Here is a 23,214-nt window from a genome sequence, read left to right as displayed (position 1 = left end):
GGTTACTTTTCATCATACACTTGTGTGAAGAGTTTTGTGTTCAGGATAAATACGCCTTTAAAGAAAAGTAAGGTAGAAATATTTTAGTAATTGATGTGCAGCAGCACAGATTCCTGTAATGTATATTTGAGTATTCTGAAAGCCATGGATGCGAAACTCGTGGTTCATTTACAACCTGTGTCTGAAAAGTTCGGTGGTCTCCTAGTTTGTACACCGTGCTAGTTCGCACGATGCGCATACGCATTAAGAGACATGACACCAAGTGCCCCCTATTGGTCAACTCAACACGGTTAAATGGAGTTGAACACTGCAACACATCGCATGGAGTCAGTGTGAAGACTCGGGTGCAAAAAAGAGCAATGCATTAACATGAAGTTTTGCTTCCACCTAGGCAAAACGGCAATGGAAACACACGCAATGTTAGTGCAAGTTTACTACACTCAAGCAGTGAGTAAAGAGTGTGTTTTTGACTGGTTTAAACGCTTTTGAGATGGAAAAGAAGGTGTTGAGGACGAGGCGCGTTCGGGTCGACCAACCACTAGCACATCTCCAGACAACATCGAATGAGTGTGACATGTGCTTGCGAATGATCGGCGACTGTCCTTACGAATGATAGCAGATGAAGTGGGTATAGAAAAGGACAGTGTGGTTCTACAACAAGAGTATCGCAACTGGACTAACCCCTCAAACCCACAAAAAAATGTCTGTTCAGTTCACAACTGCAATGCTGCTGAAAATTGTACCTGTATACCAAAGGCTGGCATCGACAGAACTTCTGTCTAGATGTTGTACAGGGGCTACTCAAAATGCCTATAAAAATCTTCATGCATGTATATGGAAAAAGTGCCCAAAAGAGACCTTTGTGTCCTCAAAAAGACTCGGAATAGCTGTTTCTAATGCAGTTGCAGAATACGACACGGGCTTAGTGCAACACAAGAAATTTCAGTTTTAAACACGCGCTACATTGCAAATTCTCCCACATCTAAGGCATTATTGAACACTCTATTTCTTGAATCTATGCTAGATAGCTCGCGACTACAATCTATTACATAGATTATTCTAGAAGGAGACACAACACTTCTATACTGCTGCTTCAAGCGCCTTTTGACCTTATTGCGCAACCACTTGGAGTCAACAACTCCACTGTATTCTACGTACCTGATTCTCAGTCAACAACGCTCGAAGATTTATTTTTCGACAATTTTAATTAATCCACGCTTCATTAATGTCAAACAATCTGTACAATCCAAATGTATATCAGATCATTATGACTGTCTCGTTCTACAAATAACTAACGTGTACTTTTTTAGATGAACACTAGTATTCATTCCATGTACATATAATACTATGACAAGTTCATTATTGAATTTTATTTGCATTTAAGTATTGCTTTCTCCACAAACTAGATTTTATGACTGTTTTATCTTGTATTATTATACTTTAATGAGAAACCCATTTCAGGGCCCTGACTTAGCTTTAGATTAAGTATGGCTGAGATGCTTACAAAGCCTAAGCGAAACATGTCCCATTTTAACATGTATGTAGTATTTGTATCTTAGACTTAGAGATTTTAAAGTATTGGAATGGTGGTTTTTAAATAAATTTGTTTGAAACTTTTACATTAAGTGGTATGTTCCGAGCTGTCAGTGGAGAGATGGCGTGGGAGGACATCAGTAGACGAATAAGTTTGGATGGCGTCTTTAAAAGTAGGAAAGATCACAATATGAAGATAAAGTTGGAATTCAAGAAGACAAATTGGGACAAATATTCGTTTATAGGAAGGGGAGTTAGGGATTGGAATAACTTACCAAGGGAGATGTACAATAAATTTCCAATTTCTTTGCAATCATTTAGGAAAAGGCTAGGAAAACAACAGATAGGGAATCTGCCACCTGGGTGACTGCCCTAAATGCAGATCAGTAGTGACTGATTGATTGATTGATTGATTGACTGATTGATTGATTGATTGATTTTTGAAAATTGCCTGTGTCGCGAGTGTCATAAACACAAAGTACTTCATATCTCATTAACTAATAGGATATTAAGCTGAAATTAAGATATGTTCTTTCCATAATAGTCCTACATATTCCATAACAATTTCATTGTGATTGCTCAAAAATTGTGGAAAATTTTAAAAAATGTGTCCCAGGGTCCCTTAACAACCATCCTCTAATCACTAGATATGGGAAAATCTCCCAAGTAGATAAATTCAAATACCTAGGCGAAATTATACAACCAAACGGGATAAATCGGCAAGCAAACAAAGAAAGAATTACAAAATTACAAAAGCATACAAAATTGTCTGGAGCAGATACAACAAAAAATCTATATCCCAAAATGCAAAATGATGACACTACAACACAGTTGTCAAACCAGAAGCCCTTTATGCATAAGAAACTCTGATAAATGGTGGCAGATCACAAATAAAAAACATCGAAAAACAAGAGAGGAAAATTCTAGGATCTAAATGAAAATGGTATTTGGATGAAAAAGAAATCTATCAAGTAACAGAAAAAATCACAGACACCATCAGAAAAAGAAGATTAAAATTCTATGATAACAATAGGCTAACAAATATAATACTAAACCTTGCAAAATCTCTAAAAATATCGCCACACCAACTGGCTTACAGAAATAAACAAAGATCTTCAGGAAATTGGTATAAATAAAGAAATCTTGCAAGACAGAAAAAAAAAAAAAATATCAGAAATCTCATAAACAAACACAAACTTGCTGATCAACCTAAAAGACAGCCCGGCCCTGCGGTGTAGGGGGCAACGCGTCCGCCTGTCACCCGGCAGCCCCAGGTTCGATTCCCGGCCAGGTCAGGCTTTTTTTTAAACAAGTTGTTTTATGTCGCACCGACACAGATAGGTCTTACGGCGACGACAGGACAGGAACGAACTAGGAGTGGGAAGGAAGTGGCCATGGCCTTTGCATTTGCCTGGTGTGAAAATGGGAAACCACGGAAAATCATCTCCAGGGCTGCTGACAGTGGGGTTCGAACCCACTATCTCCCGAATACTGGATTCTGGCTGCACTTAAGCGACTGCAGCTATTGAGCTCTGTCAGGGGTTTTTAATTGTAAATGATTAATATCCCTGGCCTGGGGACTGGGTCTTTGTGTCGTCCTAACGTTCCTTTCCTCACATTCAACATTTTACACTTCCGCCATTTACAAAATACACGCAGATTTCTCACATATATATGGTGCAAGTAGGGGCAAAAATCTTTCTAGATTGGCACCTCGAACAAATAGCCTTGTTTAAATCATCAATGAACCTAAAAGACAAGCTACAGGATGGACAGAAGAATGCAAAAAAAAAAAAAAAAAAAAAGCACAGCGAAAGGATGAAGAGATTCTGGGAAGACAAGAAGAAAAACTGCTAAATAAGTTCATACGCGCTCCTTAGTTGGGCATCATAACGCATAATAATAATAATAATAATAATAATAATAATAATAATAAATTATTAATAATTTATAATAAATTTATAATTTATTATTAATATATTATAATTTATATAATATATATAATACATATAATTTATTATTAATTATTATAATTTATAATTAATTATTATAATTTATAATAAATTATTATTATTATTATTATTATTATTATTATTATTATTATTATTATTATTATTATTATTATTATTATTATTATTGTTTGGCCTTAGCTAGTATTTGCAGGTATCTTGATTTGATGTCATCTAGGCTGCTTGCATGTCAATTTCAGTGTTTTGTTTTACTATACCAGCAGATCCCTGTTAACATAAAAAGATATAAACAGAAGAATTACATTGGTTGGCAAGGTTTAGAAGTTCATCCTAATGAATAAAACAATCAGCCATCAATACAAAGCCCTGGAGAATTGCATATTTCCAGTTCTACTGCATAGTTATCAAAGTTGGGTGCTGAGAGAGAAGCAAATGATCAACCATCAAGATCTGCCAGAGCAGGATGAGAAATATACTAGGCACTTTTATCAGAAGTAGAGTACAGTACCAAATAAAATATTGCACCAACTGACAAATACCGATGTAGCAGAATGAGGTTCGATGACAAAGTGGAAAAGGCAGTAGCGTAATCAGGATTGGCCAATGAGAGGGTTATAGTTACAAAATTATTATAGAACACAATGAAGGTGCTTGTGCGTGTGTGGTATGCGCACGCAAGACTTGTCATCATAAGGACACATGATACAAGTGAATTATGTTGATATTCAGACTGCAGTACACTACAAAATCTTATATTAAAATACAGAACAAGAACAATACAATCAAAGTCTACAGTTTTATAGCGAATGTTATGTTCAGTTTACACCCTGAAATCCAACTTTCAAGGCTTCTTACAAAATATATTCAACACATCTGTTGGTTTTACATCTCTGAATGTCTAATTAGTAGGGGCCGTATTTTTTGGTAATAACGATATGCACGAGTTTTCTTGATATCTTCTTTCTTGTCTATATATGACTTCCCAGGTACTAAAAATACCGTATTTTAGCTAAATGAACTCGCGAAATATCGCGAAATTTGATTTACTGCGCGAATTGTGCAAATAATCATGAAATATACACCATTTGGTGCGAAAAATGCAAAATGGCACCAGAAGAGCTCTCCAATAAACGTTTAAATGCTTCTGAGAACTTGACTATTGTAGTTTCCTTCTCATTTGCTTGATAGCGCTGTATATTCCCCACACAAATGCACACAAAGTGGTACGCACTGTGTATCGAAAGTATATGTATTCAGTTCCGCGATCTCTAAGGCATGATATAGATGTTGATTCCCATAGGGAATCTGAAATATTTGTCCTGAATGAGCAAATTTATAATACCAATATAAATGGTCCGTTATTGGACATTATAAATTTTCCAGCTAGCTCATTCTTGGTTGCCAGCGTTTCGCCCTCGTGTGCTAGGGTGGGCTCATCAGTTGGTACCTAGCACACCTACCAATACGCTGGCCAGTGCATACCGTGGAGGCCACTGCGTAGGCTAACTGGAGCCACCAGCAGTGCCAATGCACTAAGAGACTTTGTCTCATCACTAAAAATTGATGCCTGCTTGGCCATCAGATGATATAGATGTTGATTCCCATAGGGAATCTGAAATATTTGTCCTGAATGAGCAAATTTATAATACCAATATAAATGGTCCGTTATTGGACATTATAAATTTTCCAGCTAGCTCATTCTTGGTTGCCAGCGTTTCGCCCTTGTGTGCTAGGGTGGGCTCATCAGTTGGTACCTAGCACACCTACCAATACGCTGGCCAGTGCATACCGTGGAGGCCACTGCGTAGGCTAACTGGAGCCACCGGCAGTGCCAATGCACTAAGAGACTTTGTCTCATCACTAAAAATTGATGCCTGCTTGGCCATCAGATGATATAGATGTTGATTCCCATAGGGAATCTGAAATATTTGTCCTGAATGAGCAAATTTATAATACCAATATAAATGGTCCGTTATTGGACATTATAAATTTTCCAGCTAGCTCATTCTTGGTTGCCAGCGTTTCGCCCTCGTGTGCTAGGGTGGTCGAATGTGGTCAGTGAGAGGAGCTTCTCTGCTTACACAAAGACACAATCTGACTGTCGCACAACTCTGCATCCTGATAATGTTGAAACCATGCTTAGTTTGTACTTTGGAGACAAGTAATTCAACGTCTAAAAATGTAGGCTATGTATAAATGTATATCACAGGGCAGATCACCTAACTTCATATCGAAGTATCAGTGATTTATATGCCGGCCCCGTGGTGTAGGGGTAGCATGCCTACCTCTTACCCGGAGGCCCCGGGTTCGATTCCCGGCCAGGACAGGGATTTTTACCTGGACCTGAGGGCTGGTTCGAGGTCCACTCAGCCTACGTGATTGGAATTGAGGAGCTATCTGACGGTGAGATTGCGGCCCCGGTCTAGAAAGCCAAGAATAACGGCCGAGAGGATTCGTCGTCCTGACCACACGACACCTCATAATCTGCAGGCCTTCGGGCTGAGCAGCGGTCGCTTGGTAGGCCAAGGCCCTTCAAGGGCTGTAGTGCCATGGGATTTGGTTTTTTTTAAAGTGATTTATATATTTATTTCTATAACAACTTGCATATTTGGTTTTTCTAAGATTTAATAACAATGATATATTAACGTGGTCCATAGTAGACCTATTCGAAAACAAGAAGAAGATATATTACAAGAGTTTACTTTAAAACCCCTTATCACAAAGTTAGTTACATTTACCCCATACGCTACTACAAGGAAGATTTCGCAGGAAACATCGATCAGTATAACAATTTATTTCACGAAATACCTACCGAAATAGTGTCAGTTTTAACACCGAAATCAACAGTTTTATTTCACCAAAAAATAAGGCCCCTACTAATTAGTTTATTGTTTATTTTCAGTTTCTGTTTATTTTATTTTTGTAAACTTTACATGGGGACAGGGGGTTCTAACCCCCAGTAACCCTCCCTCGGCTACGCCCCTGAAAAAGAAGAGGAGGCATGTGATGAAGCTGCAACAATCAAAACGGGCACATACAGCCACAATGTGGGACCCCATTTAGGCAAGAGGGACCAAGGAAGAACAAGAGTCTGATGATCAGATATGTTTGTAAAAGTGGCAGGCAAACAGTAAGTAGTAAAGGAAAGTGAAACACAGAAAACAGTGGACATATAGTATACAGATTTCTGACTGAAATACTGAATAGTGTTAGTATAATGGTCGGCCCATAGACAATGAAATTAACAATAACTCAAACTTGCTTGAAATGACTTGCCAAGCAAATATTTGGGAGCCATCCTTGTCGAGGAAGTCCCTATGGATACACCCTGCATAGGAGGCTTTTGCTCTACAAGGGACATCTTGGTTATTTACTTCCATTCATTCTTGCAAAGAGAAATGCGGACAACACAGGAGGTTCAGTACATGGTAAATTCATCTCCTTTAACCCCTTCAATGGCGGGTTCTGGCAGTTCTCCTGTGCCACAAAGGTGAGTTTTTTTCTGGAGGAAATTATTTATTTTTAGGAAGCAAGGAATGAGTAACAATTATTAAGAGAACACATTCATATATTATTTCAGGTTAATAAAAACTTACTTTACACTCTATTTACACTTTTTTTACAGTAGGCCTGTGACATGGTTTCATAAAATATTGGTGTTTTGAAAATACTGTCCTGTGACCAACACATTTATATTTCAGGCTTTTGTATTATTCCCACCAACAACACTAATGCAATAAACTGCCGAATTTCATAAGTTTTTGTTTCTTTCCAAAACTGTGCCTTGTATGCAGAAATTTATTTACAAGCTTTTCAATGCACTTTTAGCATACAAATTAGTTTTGATCACTATCAAATTTACAACTTCATCCGTTAGAAACAGTCAATCGCACTTGCCTCTGGTAATAATCCAACCCTAACACCAAGATTTTCCATAAATGGAATTATATTAGGTTGCACAATATCCCCAGGCTTACACTTTTTTAACATGTTAAACATCTCCTACCATCACCTTAGCTTCTGACGTAATATCTTCTTCACTCTCACTAGAAATACTAAGAAGGTCATCATCCGAAGAATCAATAGAATCATTATCACTATTACCAGAAATACTAATGTCACTTAGAGATTAATCTTCGATGTAGATCCTTATTTTGTCTTCATACATCTCTTCTGTTTCGTGCTTGCCATTTCTTTTTACCTCGTCAGCTGGCCAGAGATTGTATATGTAAAGTAGAGAAGATAAGGCATATTTTAGACCAGACTCTTCATGAATACAGCTGGAAACCCTCCCACCATCTGTTCAGAATGCTGGAAAACATTTTTTAAAGAGATTACAGTGCCCAAGAAATTATTGGGCAATCGCGAAATGAACACTGCAGCTAAACGAGAATTTCTCAGGTGGTGACACTATGGACAAGCATGCGCCACCCAAGAATTTCTTGGGCGTACCACTGAAGAGATTAAATAGGAGAATGAATATAAAATCCTATTTTAAAAAGAAATGTAAAAATTTAATTAGGAATGTGCAACAACTTCCCTAATTTTTAACACATTTTTCTGAATCCAAAGAGGTTTAAATAATTTTCAATAAAAGTACAACATCGACAATTTGTAGTAAATAAATTTAGATACGAGATATTTTATATTTTCAAATTAAGAGTCAATGATTTTTAAGGATGCCAAAAAATGTAAGCACTTTATTAGAAAGAGAGAGAGTTGTGGAGGGGCAGGGGAGGGAAAGGTATGAAACATAAACAAAGACTGATTATTTAATTAATTATGCAAACTATATTTGATTTAAATGTCAGCATTACTATATTAGCAGTATGAATTCCTCAACTAATATCTAGTAGACATGCAGAAACTGCTACATTCCAGAGAAGTTCATAAACATCTTATCAATTATTCTCATCGCTAAATCACAGCCCAGTATGCTCATATTACATGAAAGTGCAGATGCTCAGGCAGTCACATTAAACAGGAGAGAAAAAGAGTTTGTATGTTTTGAGTCCTTGTCGGTGATTCTGAGTGACATTCAATCACAACTGGTCTCTTTGTGTTTTAGAGAGATGTTCTATCATTGCTGTTTTTAAGTTCTTATTTCAGTTAACCGAAATAAAATTTGTGCAATACAAGGTGTGCACACAAATTTCTTACATGACTTCCAATTTTCTTGGTCACTTTCATTCCAGTAAAGTGAATCATCATCCCAGAGGTGCATTTCAGACTTGGTCAGCCAAAATATACTTAGGTTATAACACGCTGTGGGTTCATTTCCTAACCTGGCATTTGGCTGGAATCATTTCATTATTTAATCTTTCAATCAGCTTCCTATTATCGGATCGAACGATGATCGGACCACTTCCTAATATCTTCAAACATACCGAAGGGTGATCAAGGAAATGATCATCAAAATAAATTTTATATGAAGTAGGACCTATTCTGCCTAAATGTTTGTGATATTATAACTTTATACAATATTCTTGGGCATGAAGATGAAAACACCAGTTGATTAACTTCACACTTCCCGCTGCATACCCGATACAGGATAACGACCCTGAGGAGGTGGTTGATGGCCCGGAGGATGTCCTGGTGGCCCTGCCTGACTGAATAATAGCCGTCCACCAGGAGCCTGAGTCATATATACACTCTGAAACACAATAACATATTTATCATCAGATAAGTAAAATGTTTCAATAGAAGGTTTATGGCATTTACACTATAAAACTTTTGTTTTTCTTTCATTTCTCTTACTCATGAAGAAATTGGACTGATAATAAAATGCTCTCAAATGCAACAGAATCATTAAAGCAACATTTTTTAAACATCCTGAAGTTTTCAAATCTAAAGGATGAACACTGATCAAGATCAATATACTGTATTTACTCGTGTATTAGATCCCCCTGGCTTTTTGGGACAAAGACAATGAAAAAATAACTCTCGCATACCAGACTCCCCAACGTAATTCATCAGAGAATAACAATGATTTTGCTTTGAAGAGAGTATATGCCCTACTGCAGCTCTGATGACATCACACAAATTTGTGAATAGTTTCGTCTGTACGACCCGCGCAATGAAAACACGCGTCAAAGTCAAGCGGTACATCTGCGTTTCGTAGTTAAGAAACGTCGCCTAGGTAGCGTAGGCCTACTGCAGCTCTGATGATGTTGTACAAATAGGTGAATAGTTTTGTGTCTGATCAGCGCAATTAAAGCATCCATCAGTCATGCTATATGTCTGCTTTTTTGTAGTTAAGAATGTCTGCCAGTCTAATGGTTAGCACAATTAGCTGCCGCTCTCGGGGGCTTGAGTTCAATTCCCAGTACCATAGTGCCGGAGATTTAATAATGGCAAGAAGGTTGATATGCGGTAAGAATGGTATATGCAGCACCCCTCCTTTGGGGGCTGCACGGCCTTGGGATGAGGAAACGAGTTTACTTTAGTTGCGAAATATTCACGGTTGTTGCTATTAATATAGCAGGCGAGATCATTAACAAAGTGATCGTTTAATATCCCGTAACAGGGGCCAATATAGCCTACGTAATTTTTTGAGAGAAGTAGGTTTAAAACGCGATAAAAACATTCCAATGATAACGATTGTTTTACTCGCCAATGTACCTAAATAATAATAATAATAATAATAATAATAATAATAATAATAATAATGTTGATTTTACATCACCACTAACTACTTTTACGATTTTCGAAGATGCCAAACAGAACATACTATGTAGTAATAAAAACAATATTGAGACAAAGAACGCATTGTCGCCGCACCTGTAGATATCCATAAATGTGACAAGCTTTCCTGTTATTTATTTTGATTCTTTCCGTCATGGAACTTCGACACTAACCGGGCACTTAGTAGTATACCTAACCTAAACAATGCGGTCTCTCTTATCTCATTTACAGCTGTTTAGGTAAATCCTGAAGTGATAAATGTAGAGAAAAAGCATGAAATACGCTTAAAAATAAAGGCATGGCTTTCAATAGCTGCAGTTATCCAAAGAATGCTTCCAATCATTATGTATTACATCAGAAGTACAACTCGTAACATACGCTAGTTATATATATATTTTTTTGGTATCTGTTTTACGTTGCATCGACACAGATAGGTCTTATGGCGACGATGGGATAGGAAAGGCCTAGGAATGGGAAGGAAGCAGCCATGACCTTAATTAAGGTACAACCCCAGCATTTGCCTGGTGTGAAAATGGGAAACCACAGACATCCAACTTCAGAGCTGCCGACAGTGGGGTTCGAACCCACTATCTCCCGGATGCAAGTTCACAGCTGCGTGCCCCTAACCGCACAGCCAACTCGCCCGGTCCACTAGTTATCAGCTGGTGGGTTGGCATGCTATTTACAGCCCGGCATTATTCGGAATGGGTAGCTTCTGATATAGTTACACCATATGGAAATAACCGAGACCCTCTCCAGAAAGCATTTGTAAATAGATTCTCACTGTTTGGACTCTGCAGTCAGGAATGAAACTATTTTTTAAGTTTCAAAAAGACGGGATATTGAATACTCTCGATTGCCGTGAAGATGACGTCATGTGGAATGACGGCATGCCATTAGCAGGGAAGTTGGCGGCACAAGATGACGATAATTCAAATTAAAGCGGTGATCAGGTTTACTGTGTGGTAGGCCTACTGCTTACATGACAGACTCAAATGACTGCCGCTATGTTCTTTTGTATTGATATTGCATAATACGATACCCTTATCCCTTTTCTCTACAGTGTCGAGTATTAAGCAAGACGAATCTTCGTAGTGAGTTTTAACGGCCGGATGCCCTTCCTAACATCAACCACATCAGAGGAGTTGTCCAACTCATTGGCTGAACGGTCAGCATCCTGGCCTTCGCTTCAGACGGTCCCGGGTTCGATTTTCGGCCAGGTCGGGGATTTTAACCTTAATTGGTTAATTCCTGCGGCACGGGGGCTGGGTGTATGTATTGTATTCATCATTATTTCATTCTCATCACGACGTGCAGGTCGCCTACGGGAGTCAAATAGAAAGACCTGCACCTGGCGAGCCGAACCCGTCCTGGGATATCCCGGCACTAAACGCCATATGACATTTCATTTCATCAGAGGAGTTAATCAGATGATACGAATGTTGTGATATAGGAGTACTGTAACTAAAACTAACTATATTTACTTTATATGAAGGCCTAGGTCATGTGTTCACCATTTATACCATTTAAATTTAGAAAACTGCCTCAAACAAAAAGTCAGTAAAACTCAGAATACATTCATAAGTTTGTTAAAGAATAATATTGAATGTTTACATGTTTACAATGTTTACATGTACAATTTATAGCCTAGAAGTCATGTGTTCACTGCACAAAATTTGAGGTTATCGTATATTGGACTCTCCTTACTTTTTTGGCTGTAAATGTGAAAAAAAAAGGGCGTCTAATATGCAAGTAAATACAGTAAATAACAAGATGAATAACATACCAATAAAAGAAAAGAATAAAAGTGCCTTTGAACTAATATCCTCCACTGCAGAAGCAAACTTGTATTCAGATTTTGTTCAATTCTTAAATCAATCTCCAGAAATTTAATTTAATGGAAATCCCATAAATCCATAACATTTATTTAAGTCCAACTTTTCTTTCATAAAAAAAACAGCAAGTTAAAAAATTCACAAGATTATCTCACAGTTACATGAGGATACAACTGTCAACTCACAATTCCAGTATTTTTGTAACTCTTATCACAAAAAGGGCAAACACAATATCAGTATAATAAATTATTCCTTCCATATATATCTGAAGAATGTAGGCATAAAATTGTCCTACGTATCATTCTAATCTTGACACACCTAGTCAGCCATTCCTTTACATACAAGGTGGAAGTGAACTCTACCAACATACTTCCTGAAGTTGTTCAAGGATATTGATATTGGTTAATAGTAATTCATCACTGAGTTATTGTAATTTACCATTTTTTGAATTTGACTACCTTTGTGTGTGTTAACATAAAACTTGTTTTTTCAAACTAATCTATCATTGCTTATGTTTATTTGGTGCAGAACCATTTGACTGACTGCCACAGTACTCGCCGTTGTAGCGGTAGATTTCAAGCTCTGTAGCAAGATTGGAAGCTATATTACAAACTCTAAGCACAAAGGTTCACAAGTTTAAAAAAGAAAAGTGCAATTAATATTAAGTCACCAAAAACATTGGGTTCCTTATATAAAATTACTTGGCCAACATCTCTGAACAACATCTGTAAGTTTATCAGTAGAGTTCACTTTCACCTTAAATCTAATATCCACTGTTGAATAAGTTCAAACAGCATGCTTAAGGAAAGTTACAGTTAATAAGAAATATTACACTTATTCAAAACATAGGATCATAAAGAAAGGCTTAGGATAACAAACTACAAGAAGTTACCAGGGTATGTGAGTACTAACATGTGGTGTGGAAACGCTGGGCTGGTAGTTCCCAGTGGTGACATGAGGGCTAGATGACACTGACACTGGCTGTGCTCGAATGGGGTATCCAGATGTAATACCACCTGTCTTCGCCCCCTGCAGCATCAACAGAACCAAATTATACAGTTTGCTTCAAATAAGAAGGGTTCAATCTATAAGGCCACTTAGAAATGACAATCATGTCCAATAAGGGACAAAAAATCAAACACAGCATTAATAGTTTTGTTAAGGAGCAGCAAACTTTTCCACGAAGGTAATCCTGCCCTGTCACCTTAAAGGAATTCGGACACTCATTCACTCACATACATCTTAATTATCCGCGGCTTCAATTTTCATTCATAATGCAATTCCCGTGCCTGTCAGATATAGGATATTGTACTGAATAAGACAGACAGCTGAAGCTGTTCATCATACTAATTTTAGCAGCTCATAGTGGTAATTTTACAGGATGGAGGAACTATACAGCCTTAACAATCTGTCTTATGAAAACCAAGTGGTGCATTTAGTCCCTTTGTGCAAAAGAACCTGATCTGACCTCCATATGTAAATACACCATGTTCAAAATCTGGCAAAATGGACACTAATATTATTCACGAATGAAAGGATAACTGTCGCTCACAATGCTGAAATGTTATCTAGATTTGGTTACTTTTTATTCCATCAACAAAATCTGTTTGGCGTTACAAATAAATGTACACAGATAACAACCAACCATACCATAAGGTGGAACTTCAATAGTTCACCTTAAGATGTATATTTTTCATCAATGAGAAAAGTTGCCCTCCAGCTACTTGGCTGAATGGTTGGTGTAGTGGCCTTCAGTTCGGAGGGCCCTGGGTTCAATTCCTGGCTGGATCAGGTATTTTAACGGCATATAATTAATTCTAGTCCAGGGACCGGGGTTTATGTTTGTCTTAATACTCATCTTAATTTATATACAACACATTACACTACAGCCCACCACAAAAACACACAATACAAACCCTCTACACACGGTTGGCATCAGGAAAGGCATCCAGCCATAAAACTGGGCTAAAACCCTAAGCAATTGGGAAAAGGCCAGGAAGAAGAAGAATGAGAAAAGTTTGATAAATGCTTTTGTGAACAAGTTCTGATCAACGACATTGATATCAACTTCAAAACCTGTAATGTAATCATTAAACTTCATGCGCCTATCCATAATCAGTTCAGTGCTCCAATATTCAATGTTGTAATTAAAACATGCCTAGAACAAACTTGCATTTCCTGTTGAATGTGGTGTATTTAATGCTCCTGGAAGATTCAAGTTGCTCAACTCCCAACTACACAACAGAATCACTCAACCAGTGTGCTAATATAAAAAGGATGGTATTTCAGTATCGGCCATGTTCACAGTAAAAAGGAAATGCACTTTCTAATTTTCCATAATTTCTGTTTGTACACGCATCATGAGAAAACGACTGAGAGAATTTAATGAAAATCGATATACAAAGTGGAGGAATAAGTCGCTACAATCTAGGCTATAAATAATTTTATTCATACATACATACATACATACATAATCATTATAGACTGTTATGCCTTTCAGCGTTCAGTCTGCAAGCCTCTGAGAATTTACTAAACGTCGCCACAATCCTCGATTTGCAACTAGTGTTGTGGCCTCATTTAGTTCTATACCTCTTATCTTGAAATCGTTAGAAACCGAGTCTAACCATCGTCGTCTTGGTCTCCCTCTACTTCTCTTACCCTCCATAACAGTGTCCATTATTCTCCTAGGTAACCTAGCCTCACATGACCCCACCACCGAAGCCGGTTTATGCGTACAGCTTCATCCATCGAGTTCATTCCTAAATTAGCCTTTATCTCCTCATTCCGAGTACCCTTCTGCCATTGTTCCCACCTGTTTGTACCAGCAATCATTCTTGCTACTTTCATGTTTGTTACTTCTAACTTATGAATAAGATATCCTGAGTCAACCCAGCTTTTGCTCCCGTAAAGAAAAGTTGGTCTGAAAACAGACCGATGTAAAGATAGTTTCGTCTGGGAGCTGACTTCCTTCTTACAGAATACTGCTGATCGCAACTGCGAGCTCACTGCATTAGCTTTACTACACCTTGATTCTATCTCACTTACTATATTACCATCCTGGGAGAACACACAACCTAAATACTTGAAATTATCGAACTGTTCTAGCTTTGTATCACCAATCTGACATTCGATTCTGTTGAATTTCTTACCTACTGACATCAATTTAGTCTTCGAAAGGCTAATTTTCATACCATACTCATTGCACCTATTTTCAAGCTCCAAGATATTAGACTGCAGGCTTTCGGCACAGTCTGCCATTAAGACCAAGTCGTCAGCATAGGCCAAACTGCTTACTACATTTCCACCTAACTGAATCCCTCCCTGCCATTTTATACCTTTCAGCAGATGATCCATGTAAACTACGAACAGCAAAGGTGAAAGATTACAGCCTAGTCTAACTCCTGTAAGTACTCTGAACCAAGAACTCATTCTAGCATCAATTCTCACTGAAGCCCAATTGTCAACATAAATGCTTTTGATTGATTTTAATAATCTACCTTTAATTCCATAGTCCCCCAGTATGGCGAACATCTTTTCCCTCGGTACCCTGTCATATGCTTTCTCTAGATCTACGAAACATAAACACAACTGCCTATTCCTCTCGTAGCATTTTTCAATTACCTGGCGCATACTGAAAATCTGATCCTGACAGCCTCGCTGTGGTCTGAAACCACACCGGTTTTCATCCAACTTCCTCTCAACGACTGATCGCACCCTCCCTTCCAAGATGCCAGTGAATACTTTGCCTGGTATACTAATCAATGAGATACCTCGATAGTTGTTGCAATCCTTCCTGTTCCCTTGCTTATAGATAGGTGCAATTACTGCTTTTGTCCAATCTGAAGGTACCTTACCAACACTCCACGCTAGTTTTACTACTCTATGAAGCCATTTCATCCCTGCCTTACCACTATACTTCACCATTTCAGGTCTAATTTCATCTATTCCTGCTGCCTTATGACAATAGAGTTTATTTACTATCCTTTCCACTTCCTCAAGCATAATTCACCAACATCATTTTCCTCCTCCCCATGAGCTTGGCTGTTTGCAACACCACCATGATGATTTCCTTTTACATTGAGAAGATGTTCAAAATATTCCCTCCACCTCTCCAGTGATTCCCTGGGATCTATTATGAGTTCACCTGAATTACTCAAAACACTGTTCATTTCCTTTTTCCCTCCCTTCCTAAGATTCTTTATTACTGTCCAGAAAGATTTCCCTGCTGCTTGACCTAGCCTTTCCAGGTTATTACCAAAATCTTCCCATGACTTCTTTTTGGATTCAACAACTATTTGCTTCGCTCTGTTTCTTTCATCTACGTACGAATCTCTGTCTGCCTCGGCCCTTGTTTGGAGCCATTTCTGATAAGCCTTCTTTTTACGTTTACAGGCTGCTCTCACTTCATCATTCCACCAAGATGTTCGCCTTTTCCCATCTTTACACACAGTTATTCCTAGGCATTCCCTTGCTGTTTCTACTACAGCATCCCTGTATGCCACCCATTCACTTTCTATATCCTGAACCTGCTTACTGTCTACTGTTCGAAACTTCTCACTAATCATATCCATGTACTTCTGTCTAATTTCCTCATCCTGGAGCTTTTCTACCTTTATTCGTTTGCAGACAGATTTCACTTTCTCTACCCTAGGCCTAGAGATACTTAGTTCACTACAGATCAGATAGTGGTCTGTATCATCGAAAAATCCACGAAAAACTCGTACATTCCTAAAAGATTTCCTGAATTCAAAGTCTGTTAAGATATAGTCTATTATGGATCTGGTACCCCTAGCCTCCCATGTGTGGCGGTGAATAGCCTTATGCTTGAAGAATGTATTCGTAACAGCTAAACCCATACTAGCACAGAAGTCCAGCAAACACTTCCCATTCCCATTAGCTTCCATATCTTCCCCACATTTACCAATCACCCTTTTGTATCCTTCAGTTCTATTCCCAACTCTCACATTGAAATCGCCCATTAGCACTATTCTATCCTTGCTGTTGACCCTGACCACGATGTCACTCAATGCTTCATAAAACTTGTCAACTTCATCCTCATCTGCACCCTCACATTGTGAATACACGGACACAATTCTTGTCCTAATTCCTCCCACTGACAAATCTACCCACATCATTCGCTCATTCACGTGTCTAACAGAAACTATGTTACGTGCAATGGTATTCCTGATAAAGAGCCCTACCCCAGACTCTGCCCTTCCCTTTCTAACACCCGTCAAGTACACTTTATAATCTCCTATCTCTTTCTCGTTATCTCCCCTTACCCGAATATCACTTACTCCTAGCACATCCAGATGCATCCTCTTTGCTGACTCAGCCAGTTCTACCTTCTTTCTTCCATAAGCCCCATTAATATTGATAGCTCCCCATCGAATTCCATTTCATTCGCCAAGTTGATTCCAAGGAGTCCCTCGCCTGTCAAATGGGAGTGGGACTCCGTTACTCCCATAGGTCCGAGGCTTGCTTAAAGTGTTCTGAGCTCGGTAAATTCATGAAGCAGGATGCTGCCCTACTTGCACATAGTCCAAGTGAGGATCTCTCCTCTAACGGGTTATGGACCACCGGTGAATTGTATAGTCCTAGCCGCCTGAGCACAAGGAGGGCCACGACACAGAATATGTCCGAGATGCCCACTCCCATTCCATAGCAGCTGGTATCCCGACTCTCAGGACCACTTACTAGGCCACTCAGCCGTTGCCCATGGTTCACGAACTAGGACGTGACTACAGTAACCCACAAACATGAATTTTATTCACACTGAGAGAAATGGTAGTTTAGGGAAAGGCCTAAAATTTAATTTCAAATATTTGTTATTAGTAGTCCTGTGGTTCAAAATGTGCACAACAACAGTTGGTACCCTTCCTTGTTAGTTATCCTTGAAAAATGGAAATATATCGTCAACTGTATTAAATTCAATAGATGGCTTGGTTTAATTCTGACTATTGTAATTTGAGGTCAGCCGAGTATCAAAGAGTAAACGCTAAATCTATGCTGCCACTACACAAAAAGCAACTAAATTTGGTGCTGATACTTCAGCAGCCTCACACTCTCACAACAAAGTACAGTAAATGAAGTATAGGCTTAATAACATACAATTCCAACACACCCACTGCTTACAAACTTTGATACTCCCATACACTTTCAATTGACATCAATTTCCCTATAATCGTTTCCCCTATGGCAAACTAGCGAAAGTGACAAACTAGGGAATCTGTAGTTCTGAAGTTTTGGTCTAGATTTTATTATTTATATAACGTCTATCCTCTGACAAAGTCTTACATCTGCAACTTGTTCTGTATGGCTAACATATAAAACTAACATTTAAATATAAAAATTGATCTGAGTGATCACAACTTCTTTCAGATCTCTATTTTTTGAAAATTTGCACATTCGTTAGTTTGCTAGAGGGGGGAAGAATTATATCTTTGTGCATGTACTTTTCTGGTAAATTGTATCAGCTAGTTGTTGTTTACTACTTCGAACGAGCATGATGACTAATATCAGTAAATCGTTTCCTAGATGTCTTTCTGTAATCATCACTTGACAAAATCAAATCATAGGATAAGTTATTTAAAACCACCCATTCAATACAGTCTTAGAGTGATTATATAAGTCTTAAAGAGTGTAAAGTATTGAATAGACGGCTTTAAATAAATTAATTGTGACGATGGGATATTCAGGTACAGTGCCAGCATTTATCTGGTGTGAAAATTGGAAAACACGGAAAACCATATTCAGGGCTTCTGACAGTGGGGTTCGAACCCACTACCTCCCGGATGCAAGCTTACAGTTGCGCACCCCTAACCGAATGGCCAACTTGCCCGGTGCTATTAATATAGCTAGCGAGATCATTAATAAAGTGATTGTTTAATATCTCGTAACTCAGCCCAAAATACGTGGTTTTTGGAAGAGTAGATTTAAAATGGAAATTCTAAGTTCCCATGGAGGGAATTAGATTCTTTTCCACCAATAGAGCATATCAAAAATCAGATCAAAAATTAGATGGATGGCTTTTCCGGCGTTTGCTCTATTAACCAGCGTTTCGTCTTAGGTCTGACACTAGACTCTTCAGAGTGGGATGTGTCAGACCCTACCCACTGACGCTGGGGTGTATGCAGGTGAACTTATCAGAAGCTTATTTATGAAGCACAGTCTGATAACTGCATACGGGAGATAAAACTCCACAATGGAATTAATGCCCGCCTAGCAATTCCAAATGGAAATTCTAAGTTCCCATGGAGGGAATTAGATTCTTTTCCACCAATAGAGCATATCAAAAATCAGATCAAACATTAGATGGATGGCTTTTCCGGCGTTTGCTCTATTAACCAGCGTTTCGTCTTAGGTCTGACACTAGACTCTTCAGAGATTTAAAACGTGATAAAAACAATCCAATTGTTTTACTTGTCAACTTACTTAACATGATGATGATGTTTGGTGTTTAAAGGGGCCTAACATCTAAGGTCATCAGCCCCTAATGGTACGAGGTGAAACAAAACGAGATAATTAAACTTAAAATGTATCCACTGACTAAAGTTTAAAAGAAATAGTAATGAAAAATGATTATGAGATTAAAACAATCAGTGGATTAATTTGCAATGCCATATTTTCTAATAAAATTATAGAAAAATACAGGTGAAAATGGAATAAGGCATTGCCTGGAAATACAGATATATATATATATATATATAGAGAGAGAGAGAAAGAGAAAGAATTCAAGTTATGCTTCAAAATAACACATTAACACAATGCGGACCGGTCCTGAGAAAACTCGTGTTTGCCTAGCCGAGCGTTGCGGACCGGTCCCGAGTTATCTTGTGTTAGCAGCAGACTGAACTTTAGTGCTATCTTTCGAGATATACAGGAACTGTTTGGAGGTCAAGGGTGATAGAACTCTGTTATGTATGGTTCTACACAATCGATAGTCGCATTTCTTTTCGAGTATTCTTCATATCATAGATTTTCTTTGCATTTCTTGACAACATGTTTACAAAGTTCGAAGAGCCATGCACGTGTTTAAACAAAGATGAAATTATTCGTGAATTATGTGCTGATACAGGCTCTGAATATCTAAGTGATGCTGAATATTTGGAGTTCGATGATGAAATAACTTCTAATGGAAATGTTTCAAGTGGTGATGAGGATATAGTTTTATCTTCAAGGTGTGGAACTCATGTAGCGCAGAACGAGTCTGATAATTGTGTTACGAATGTAAATATTCTAAATATTGTAAATAATGTATTGTTTTCTGAGAACTGGGTTATGGACAACAGTGAACCTAGGCTAGAGGATTTTGAAAATGCTCCTGGTATAAAGGTATGGCCTAATGAATCTGGAAACACAGGACAAGTAGCAGGACTTATGTTTGGTGAGGAATTTTTTCAGTATGTAGATCAACAGACAAACGTATACTATGAGCAGTATTCACATTCTCATAACGTATCCCCTAAAACACTAAAGTAGACTAATGTCACTAGCAGGGAAATTTAAAAAATATTGCTCTGTGTATATTGATAGGGCAGGTGAAGAAATCCTGTCTGAAAGATTACTGGCCAACCGATCCCCTAATAAAAACCCATATTTCCGAAAACTATGAGCCGAAATAGATTTCAAGGAATACCCTGCATTTCAATAACTATTCAGGAAGGAAACTAGAAAAATACACAGTAGTCCTTCAAAAGCTAGTGAAGTTCTGACAGTTTATTTGAATGCGTGCACTCCCGCTTGGAGGTAGTTAGAAAGTGGCCGGGAACAGGGCTGTGCAGGGGGTGAAGGGCACCAGGTCCGCAATGTGTTAAAATACGCAAACACGAACTAAAATAGAGTCAATGAGACAAAAGTGCAGTTGACAGAAATATACTAAGACAAAGGACAATATTACACACGATAAAAAAGGCCACTATCCCTCATAAAACGGATGACGAGGTCTGCTGACTGCTCGTCATCGTGCAGGATGAGGGAGATGGTACTCGGGAGTCTTAGATTACGGCACAGACCGACCAGCTCCACGCACTCCATAAGGATATGTACCATGGTAAGATGATCGCTGCAAGCATACACCGGAGGGGGTTCTCCTTTCAATAAATGGGAGTGCGTTAGTATACCGTGGCCGATCCGAAAACGACATAATACCACTGCTTCCCTCCGAGAAGTCAGAAGGGAAGTCCTCCATACCTTCGCGGTACCCTTTATCGCTCTGAGCTTATTTGGAAGTGGAGTGGCCTACCACTCCATCTCCCAACGGGACATAACCAAATGTTTCAGCGAGAGTGAATATCACTTGCTGCAACCTTGTAGGTAAGGGGGGCAGTGTAACTGCCTCCTTGGGAGCCTTATCTGCTAACTCATTTCCCTCTACACCCATGTGGCTTGGGAGCTACATAAACATTCTGGTGCCGGCATCCGAACACCTGGCCAGCAGGTCCTGGATCCGCTGCACCAGAGGGTGCCAAGGGAAACAGGTATCAATAGAATGTAGCCAGCTCAAGGAGTCAGTACACAGAAGAAAGTGTTTGCACTCATTGGACAGTGCGTACTGCAGAGCTTCACAGATAGCATAGAGCTCTGCTGTGTACACACTACAGGTTTCCGGGAGAGCAAAAAGAAACCTATCAGTGTCGACAACGAACGCACAGCCCACTTTCGTGTCTGTTCTCGAACTATCCGTGTGACTCCCACGATAATTTGCTATCCAAAAGGAGCCCAAGAAATTGGTAAATGTCAACTACAGGAAGAACGACATTCCCTAAATAAAGCACAGGATGCAGGTGAAGAGTGCGTTGCCAACAAAAGTGGACAGCAGAGGTCTTTGCAGTGGAGAACCGAAAGCCATGTTCTAAGGTCCACTGTTCCACTCTCCTAATAGCTTGCTGTAAATGTCACTCTGCGACTGCCATATTATGCGAGCTATAGTGCAGAGCAAAATCGTCCACATATAGCCACGGTATTACTGCTGAACCAGCAGCAGCAAAAATACCGTTTATGACGATCGCAAACAGAGTGACACTAAGAACCAATCCCTGTGGGACTCCAGTTTCTTGAACGTGGTATTGCAAATATGCCCTCCCAACTTGGACACGGAATATACGAAGAGACAAAAAATTTGCAATAAATACCGGCAAGTTACCTCGGAATCTCCATTGATGCAGGACTGAAAGGATACCATATCGTCATGTGGTGTCATAGGCCTTTTCTAAGTCAAAGAAAACAGCCACCAAATGCTGTTTGCGGAGAAACGCATCCTGGATAGAACTCTCCAGGCATACCAGGTGGTCAGTAGTCGAGCGAGCGGCTCGAAAACCACACTGGTACTCAGACAAAAGTCCTTGTTTCTCTAGACACCACACAAGTCGGCGATTTACCATCCTATCAAATAGCTTACACAAGCAGTTACTGAGACAAATAGGTCTATAGGATTTTTGTCAGGCTTGAGGACAGGAATGACTATGCCCTCTCAGCACTGAGATGGAAACTCACTCACTATCCAGATTCGGTTGAACACTCGAAGGAGATACAATAGACTATCCTCACTAAGGTGTTTCAACATCCGGTTATGGACATTGTCTGGCCCAGGGGACGTGTCCTTGCAAAGTGCCAAGGCGCTGCGGAGTTCCCACTCCATAAAGGGCACATGATAGTCCTCTGAAGCCTGAGTGGCAAAACTAAGGTGATGATGTTCTGCCTCCCGCTTCAGAACGAGGAAGTCACGATGATAATTCCCGGAGCCAGACACATCCGCAAAATGGCTAGCTAGATGGTTAGCAATCGAGAGTGGTTCAGTGACAATACTGCCTTCAATGGAAATTCCCAGAACAGAAGATGATCCTTGGATACCCGAAATACATCGACGTTTAGTCCACACTTGAGATGATGGAGTATGTGACATCATAGACGACACATATCTCTCCCACGAAGCTTTCTTAGTTTGGCAAATAAGAACTTATGCCTTAGCGCAGAGTTTCTTAAATGTTACCAAGTTGGGCACAGTAGGCTGCATCATCATCATCAGCAGCAGCAGCAGCACTAATTTACAGTTAAAACATGCACAAAAACACAGGTTACATAAGTAAAACTCAATTAACCACTTATATTAAAAACAACTTATCCTTGACAAGATAAGAGGTCTAAAATGTCTAAAGAGTCTGGTTTTTTCTTCATTGTCACTATTTGACATC

General features: G+C 39.0%; 1 protein-coding gene across 3 annotated transcripts in view; it reads right to left on the bottom strand.

Moving 5' to 3' along the window:
* Positions 1 to 8,275: 8,275 nt before the first annotated feature.
* The window catches only part of LOC136864829 (G protein pathway suppressor 2), a 131,233-nt gene continuing 116,294 nt past the window's right edge, over positions 8,276 to 23,214 (bottom strand). For 2 of the 3 annotated variants that reach the window (XM_067142280.2, XM_067142277.2), the window contains exons 9-10: positions 12,935 to 13,051; positions 8,276 to 9,156 (exon numbers count right to left, since the gene is read on the bottom strand). In XM_067142280.2, coding sequence (XP_066998381.1) covers positions 9,025 to 9,156; positions 12,935 to 13,051 — 249 coding nt within the window. In that variant the 3' untranslated portion in view covers positions 8,276 to 9,024. The remainder of the gene's footprint in view (positions 9,157 to 12,934; positions 13,052 to 23,214) is intronic. The other variant, XM_067142284.2, reaches the window with a different exon arrangement.

The sequence above is a fragment of the Anabrus simplex genome, chromosome 1 (assembly GCF_040414725.1).
Source record: "Anabrus simplex isolate iqAnaSimp1 chromosome 1, ASM4041472v1, whole genome shotgun sequence".
Taxonomy (NCBI): Eukaryota; Metazoa; Arthropoda; class Insecta; order Orthoptera; family Tettigoniidae; genus Anabrus; species Anabrus simplex.
This window is presented reverse-complemented; position numbering and strand designations above follow the sequence as displayed.